We start from the raw sequence: 8396 nt of genomic DNA, 5'->3' as shown, positions 1-8396 counted from the left end.
AGTTTTTTGGGGCAACTCCACAAACATTATTACAAGTCTTTAGAGCCCAAAAGAAATGTGTGAGAGCTATAAAAACTCTAAAAAGAATGGACAGCTGCCTACCACATTTTATAGAACTAAAAATATTGACAGTACCATCCCTCTACATTTTTGAAACTGCAATGTTTGTTAAAAGAAATCCACACTTGTTTCCCACAATATCCTTTGGGCAATTGAAAAAGAGTAGACGTCATGGTCACATTTTAAGTGCACCTGTCTCAAAAACTGCTTTAAAACAAAAATGCTTCTTTAGTACGGCTCCAAAAATTTACAATAAATTACCACAAACACTAAAAGACACAAATATTCAGGTATTTCGCAAGCTGCTGCTATCCTTATTAATAAGCAAAGCCTACTATACAGATTGACAGAGTTTCTAACTGACAAATTGTAAGATTCTTGACTTTTTTTTTGTTTAAATGTTTATGCAATTGTTACTGATTGGACATAACTAACTTACTTTTTATTTTATTTAATTTCTACTAACCTAATATGACTCAATGATGTTATGTAAATTTGTACGCCGACCTTGGGCCAAACAAAGTGATACCGACTACTTAATTTTTAACACCTGTAATATGTTATTTACCTATGTTCCACGAATAAACGAATTTTGATTTTGATTTGATTTAGACTAGTGCACTTTTTTAGTAAAATTCTACTTAATACAACTACATACATCATAAGGTGCCACAAGTTAACCTTAAAGTGTGGTTTCTGTGATTTCTAACTTATACTACTTTCTATCTATCATCTAGATAGATAGAAAGTATTTATTTGCCTCAAAACAAAAAAACCTTGCTTAAATGCGCTATAATCCAGGCATACAAATGCTTATGTAAGACGTCATCCTTGAGCGCACATTTCATAGTACATTAATTTTTAAATTTTTAGTGCTATTTAATTTTGCTTTCATTTTTATTTAATTAAATTTGTACTAAAAAATTATGATACGTTTTTATGTATTCCCAGTTCATAAAATAATGGTAGTAGTTTTTTTCTACTAAAAGTTGATATTTTCACGGAGCGCGCGGTACAACAATGGCAACACTTCAACTGTCACTGTCAATTTTCACCCCCGCGATGCGGTAGCGTCGGCGCGTGTGTATTTGTTTCAATAAAAATTCACTGTAATTTGTGTTTTGCAATTTGTGAAACTTCGTGTGATAAGTGGTTTTAATTGTGGAAACATGTTGGTGTTATTTGAAACCCCAGCGGGGTACGCTATATTCAAGGTAAGCCATAACACGTGTTGATTATAACCTATCTTGTATGTGTGATAATTTTCTCAAAATTACGTAAAGAATTCAGTTTCTATAAACATTATTCAGCGATTTACTTACAACTACAGTTCTGATGTTGCATATTCATTGTTATATCACATAACAAGCATTTCATTTTATTCATGACAAGCTATTTTCTCCAAACGCTAGGTTACCAAATGGAACTCTTAATACCACGTTTATTTCACTAATTACGGTGTGTTTATGAGTATTTCAAAATACAGACACTGAAAACCTTAATTCGTGTTATCTGCCAAGGATTAATTACCCAAAAATGTACTCAAATTTGATTTTACGTCCTTCAGAGAATTAAATTATAAATCAGTAATACTCTGCATAAAATAGTGAACAGTGTGATTAAAAGCACATAAATAATGGGTTTTGTTTATTTTTAGTTGCTGGATGAGTCAAAACTATCACAAATAGATGATTTGTATCAAGAATTCAATTCCCCAGAAGGAGCATCATCTGTGTAAGTATAATTGTTTATTAATAATGAAATACAATAAAAATACACCTTTAAAATAATGCTTTACTATATTGAGAATATTATGATTAAAGTGTCATTTTTCTAAAAATACTATTGTTGTAATATTATTTATCAGTAACTACTTTGGTTTTTTGTTATAATCAGTAACTATTGAGGTCAATTTATATTTGTAATGTTCTACTTTGACACATTTTTTCTAATAATGATTTTTGTTTACAGTGTAAAGCTAAAGAACTTTATCAAGTTTGAAGACACAACAGAAGCCCTCGCTGCTACCACTGCAGCTATTGAAGGCAAAATCTCCAAACCATTGAAGAAAGCCCTCAAAAAGTATGTCAGCAAGGAAATACAAGACCAGCTGCTCGTCGGTGATGCCAAACTTGGAAGTGCCATAAGAGAAAAGTTTGATTTGCAATGTGTTTCCAACTCTAATGTTCAAGAGCTGCTGAGATGTATCCGCTCACAAATGGACAGCCTTCTCTCAGGCTTGCCAAAGAAAGAGATGACCGCCATGGCTTTGGGTCTCGCTCACTCACTCTCCCGATACAAGTTGAAGTTTTCACCAGACAAAATAGACACAATGATCGTTCAAGCTCAGTGTCTTCTGGATGATTTAGATAAGGAGTTGAATAACTACATCATGAGATGCCGAGAGTGGTACGGCTGGCACTTTCCTGAACTAGGAAAAATTATTACCGACAATACTTTATTTGTAAAAATAGTCAAATTAATTGGTACACGAGACAACGCCTCCAAGACGGATTTATCTGATATTTTGCCTGAAGATCTGGAAGAGAAAGTCAAAGAAGCTGCTGAGATATCCATGGGCACCGAGATCTCGGATGACGATATCATGAACATTCAGAATTTATGTGACGAAATAATTAACATAACTGATTATAGGACACATTTAACAGACTACCTCAAAGCTAGAATGATGGCTATGGCTCCGAACCTAACGGTTTTGATCGGTGAACATATTGGTGCTAGGTTAATAGCTCATGCAGGATCATTGATGAATTTGGCAAAGCACCCAGCGTCAACTATACAGATTTTTGGAGCGGAGAAAGCATTGTTCCGTGCGCTTAAGACGAAGAAAGACACACCGAAGTATGGTTTGATTTACCATGCACAGTTAGTAGGGCAATCTAGTGCTAAGAATAAAGGGAAGATGTCAAGAATGTTAGCAGCCAAGGCAGCGCTGGCAACCAGGGTGGATGCGTTTGGAGAGGAGGTGTCGTTTGAGCTGGGGGCTGAACACAAGGTCAAGCTGGAGAACAGGCTGCGGCTGCTGGAAGAAGGCAACCTGAGGAGAATCAGTGGCACAGGCAAAGCAAAGGCCAAGTTTGAGAAATATCACAGTAAGAGGTGAGTAAAAAAAAACTTCAATTATTCCCATAAAACCTAGGTACTTTCACTTTCCTTTATTGTTTGACTGGTGTTAATTTGAGCCACCATGTTCATCTGACATAATTTTAGTAGTCTGATGACTTGAAGTAGACATACTTTCTGAAGTATGAAATAATTCCCTATCCTAACCTATATTACTTCAATAAAAGCTGGCTGTTTTTGGTCTTCAATTAATCCTATAAACTAAAATCTCAATATTAAAGTTGCCAAGATTAAAACTGTATGTAGTAGGTAGACACTCAAACTTTTATATGAGTCCTAAAATCAACAATTTTAGAACTTTTGAGTTCTAGAACAAGGACCAAACTGTTCCAACTCTGTCAATTTAACCTGTACTATGACTGTGCCTATTATTAGTAGAACTTGCCTTGTTTTTGACAGCATAGTATGACCCTAAGGCTGAGTTGCACCACCTAACTTTAACCGTGACTGACGATAACCAGTGTTTTTGTATAGACTTTTAACACTTGTTTGTTATAGTCAAAGTAAGATGTCTAAGTGTCGCAAACTCCTGGTCAATTCATCTATAACTCTGTGCCTGTTGTATTAAGGCTTACTTTGTTTCCCAGCGAGGTGAGCCAGTACCCGACCGGCGCCGACAGCACGCTCGGCAAGGCGGTGAAGCGCGAGCGCGACGACGGCGTCGACGAGGAGGACGGCGTCGCCCCTAAGAAGATCAAGCTGGAAGATGGCGCTAATGATGTGAGTTACTTTTATTTTAGGCCTCTCACTAGGTGGACCGACGATCTGGTGAAGGTCGCGGGAGGTACCTGGATGCAAGCGGCGCAGGACCGGTCTTTGTGGAAATCCTTGGGGGAGGCCTTTGTCCAGCAGTGGACGTCTTTCGGCTGAAACGAACTTTTATTTATTACTATCTTTCCGCCCAGGGATTTTTCCGGAAATTATTTGAATTTTTCTCGCCGTAAAAACTATCCTTGGACTTCAACGATCATTTAAAAAAAAGAATTGGTGAAATTGGTAGCGCTCATGATGTGAGTTACTTTTATTTATTACTATCTTTCCGCCCGCGGCGTTGCCCGAGGTTTTCCCGGAAATTATTCGAATTTTTCTCGCCGTAAAAACCAACCTCCTTGGACTTCAATGAACATTAAAAAAAAAGAATTGGTGAAATTGGTCCAGACGTTTTTGAGTTATGCGCTTACCAACACATTTTGCGATTCATGTTAGCGATTCAATTTGTAGTATAAAAACTAGCTTGTAAAACTAGCTCTTGCCCAAGCTTCACCCGCGTTAAATTAAAATCACAGATCATAAATTATAGCCTATGATATGTTTGGGTGTATAAACAATCAATCTGTAAAGTTACATCAAAATCCGTTCAGTTTTTGCGTGAGAGTAACAAACTTACGCCTACGACATGGCACAGAAGTGTGGTGGTACTCTTCTTCAAAAAAGGTGACAAAACCTTATTGAAGAATTATAGACCCATCTCACTTCTGAGCCATGTCTACAAGCTGTTTTCAAGAGTCATTACGAATCGTCTCGCTCGCAGGCTCGACGACTTCCAGCCTCCCGAACAAGCCGGTTTCCGAAAAGGCTTTAGTACCATAGACCACATACATACGCTAAGGCAGATTATACAGAAGACCGAGGAGTATAATCAACCACTTTGCCTGGCGTTTGTGGATTATGAGAAAGCCTTCGATTCGGTCGAGACCTGGGCAGTGCTACAGTCTCTCCAAAGGTGCCAAATTGACTATCGATATATCGAAGTGTTGAGGGGTTTGTACAAAAACGCCACAATGTCGGTCCGCCTCCAGGATCGGGATTCGAAACCTATCCAGTTGCAGCGAGGGGTAAGACAGGGAGACGTCATATCTCCAAAACTGTTTACCACCGCCCTGGAAGATGTCTTCAAGCTTCTGGACTGGAACGGATTTGGCATAAATATCAACGGCGAGTACATCACCCACCTTCGATTCGCGGACGATATCGTAGTCATGGCTGAGACCTTGGAGGATCTAGGCACAATGCTCGATGACCTCAGTAGAGCCTCTCAACAAGTGGGCCTCAGAATGAACATGGACAAGACAAAAATCATGTCTAATGTCCGTGTTGCACCCACTCCTCTGAAGGTTGGAGACTCTACACTCGAAGTTGTCGACAATTATGTATACCTGGGACAAACAGTCCAGTTAGGTAGGTCCAACTTCGAGAAAGAGGTCAATCGTCGAATCCAACTCGGATGGGCAGCGTTCGGGAAGCTTCGCCATATACTCATGTCCGAAATACCGCAGTGTCTCAAGACGAAAGTCTTCGGGCAGTGTGTGTTGCCAGTGTTGACATATGGATCCGAAACGTGGTCGCTTACTATGGGCCTCATAAGAAGGCTCAAGGTCACCCAAAGGGCGATGGAGCGGGCTATGCTCGGAGTTTCCCTGCGTGATCGAATCAGAAATGAGGAGATCCGTAGGAGAACCAAAGTAACCGACATAGCTCGCAGAATTGCTAAAATCAAGTGGCAGTGGGCGGGGCACATAGCTCGTAGAGACGATGGCCGTTGGGGCAGGAAAGTTCTCGAGTGGCGACCACGGGCTGGAAAACGTAGCGTGGGCAGGCCTCCTACTAGGTGGACCGACGATCTGGTAAGGGTCGCAGGAAGAGCCTGGATGCGGGCAGCGCAGGACCGTTCATTGTGGAAAACCTTGGGGGAGGCCTTTGTCCAGCAGTGGACGTCATTTGGCTGAAACGAACAAACTTACATTCTTACAAACTTTCGCATTTATAATAATTAGTAGGACAAACATTCATCAAAAACATAGAGTTTCATCTGAGTTGAGTTTCATCAAAATCTGTTCAGTAGATTTCCGCGGAAGAATAACAAATATCATGCTAACAAACATTTGTGATTTCTAAATTTTAATAGATTTATCACTCTGAACTCTCTTTGATTTGAAGCCCAAATTGTTATTGTTGTTTCTCTTTGAATTGAGTTATTTATGTGTTTCAAATAGGGTTGCCAACTTTTCTTTCAAAATATAAAGTATATCAGAGGTCGGAGAAGGAAAACAGACAGTATTAAAAAAAAAACAAACAGTATAGCTTTACAACGCGTACTTAAATGTGGTGTTGGGCATTTACTTTTAAAAATATCTATGGATACTAGTGATGCTAGCTGAAAACAGTATTTTGTATACTTTATTTTTGTTCAACAGTAAAAAGTATAATTTAGTGAAAAACAGTATAATACTGTTCAAAACAGTATAGTTGGCAACCCTAGTTTCAAACAAAGAAATAAACTAATTTAACAAAAATGATGTTACGCTGCAAAAGATGTATTATAAAACTAACTCAAATGTTTCATTGTTACCAATTGTATTTGAAGGTGTATGCGTAAACGGTGTGTTTGCATAAATTAAATATTTGTATTTGTATTTCTCTCTTTGGCCCAGGTGTCACCTAAGAAGAAAATCAAGAAGGAAATCAAAGAAGAACCAATGGAAGACAATGAGAACGGCCTAGAGACCTCAGCAGCGCCATCTTCCGAAAAGAAGAAAAAAAAAAAGAAAAAATTCGAGTCCAACGACGCTAATGAATCGCTGGTCGAGCCCAAATCAGAGCCCGAGGAGCCCAAAAGCGAAAAAAAAAAGAAAAAGAAAAAACACACACAAGACGAGTGAGGCTGCTAGTCAAATTACGACGGCATTGGTCGATACGAAATATGAAGGATTATTTCTGTTTTTTTACAATGTTTTGCCCTAAGTAGACCTTTTATGAGTTGCAATCATACAGGGTGGAAACGGTAAGAGATCTCACTCGATTATTTCTAAACTATACAAGATATTGAAAAACTGGTTACTGATCCTGAAAGTGCTTCAAGAGCTCTTTCAAACGGTACCAATAATAGGTTACCGAATAAACTGGATCTATCTGATAATTCAATGTTTCCAGCTTCCATACTAAATGTATGCCAGACATACATCAGTAACTAGTTTATTGATATCTTGTATAGTTTAGAAATAATCGAGTGATATCACTTATCGTTTTCACCCTGGATAGTGTCAATCCATCATGTTTCGTATTGGCCAATGTAAAGACGGGAACGACGGGTCATTCAGTTTGTGTGAGGATGATGAGAATGTATGTTAAGGTATTAATTGTTAAGAGCAACAGATTACATTATGTAAGTGAACTGTTTATGAAAATATATTGAGAATCAATCTCGATGTTTGCATTTTGATTTTACGTATTTTACATTCTTAACGGCATGGACATCATATCATTAGATATTCAATGAGAAGGCATTCAAGTTTATTTTCGAAAGTGGCAGTAGAGGTAGTTTGAGTCCCGGGAAAGGACAGGATAGTTTTTATCCCGGTTTTTGAAACAGGGACGCGCGCGATGAAGTTTTTCTGTGACAGACAAAATTCCACGCAGGCGGAAAGCTAGTTATTTATATATCGACTTCGTAACTTTCATGATGATAGTTTTCTAAAAACATGTTGTTAATTCCTCACATTTTTGTTCTCTAATAAAAATGTTTACATTTTAATTTAATTAAAAAATATCAGCTATGTTTACTATGAACTACCAAAAAGTCCTCATCCACAAGCCATGAAAACAGAAAAACTAAATATTATTCATTGGCCCCTAGCCAAATGCCGTCCCCTCTCGATACCAGTTCAAAGCATAATTAAAATCGATGCAACAGCTGTTTCCCGCCATTTTGCCGCGCTTTCGCCATTTTTAGTTCACCTTTTTCGGTCCAATTAGTAAGTTGGGACGGTTTACTGTCGGCTTTAATTTAATAAAGGTCGTTTTAATTATTTTCCGGTCGAGTAATAGCCTGTGCCCTGAACTGTTTATGTTGTCAGAACAAGCGGAAGGTGAAATGAATTTCGCCTGTAAGCATTCAATATAATCTACCTAAAGAAAAGACCTAAGGAATAATGATAATATTCTTTGCCTAAGGTTTAAAATCAATAAATTAGACATAGGTATACTAGTAGGATGCTGTGCTCGCTACTGTACCTACCATGGGTACCTACTGAAAGTTGTCAAAAAAACTAGGTAGCAAGTCAAACATTTTTGTTGCTAAACATATTCTGAGCACAATCAACCATTACAATACTAATCAGGCCTCCCCAGGCAATGAAACTACAGCTCTATCATGGTTATAATATTTCTAAAGACAAAATATCACCAGGCAGTTG

The 8396-nt window shown here is 38.2% G+C and overlaps 1 protein-coding gene across 1 annotated transcript; it reads left to right on the top strand.

Annotated features, from left to right (window-relative positions):
• Window positions 1-1093: 1093 nt before the first annotated feature.
• On the top strand, window positions 1094-7409 carry LOC135088100 (nucleolar protein 58). Its single transcript, XM_063982986.1, has 5 exons — window positions 1094-1274; window positions 1718-1794; window positions 2032-3180; window positions 3792-3924; window positions 6636-7409. The coding sequence occupies exons 1-5, from the start codon at window positions 1230-1232 to the stop codon at window positions 6861-6863; spliced, it is 1632 nt and encodes a 543-aa protein (XP_063839056.1). The 5' UTR covers window positions 1094-1229; the 3' UTR covers window positions 6864-7409.
• The last annotated feature ends 987 nt before the right edge of the window (window positions 7410-8396 follow it).

Source organism: Ostrinia nubilalis, chromosome 3 (genome assembly GCF_963855985.1).
Source record: "Ostrinia nubilalis chromosome 3, ilOstNubi1.1, whole genome shotgun sequence".
Classification (NCBI taxonomy): domain Eukaryota; kingdom Metazoa; phylum Arthropoda; class Insecta; order Lepidoptera; family Crambidae; genus Ostrinia; species Ostrinia nubilalis.
The sequence above is the reverse complement of the archived record's forward strand: the minus strand, read 5'-3'. Positions and strand labels throughout refer to the sequence as shown.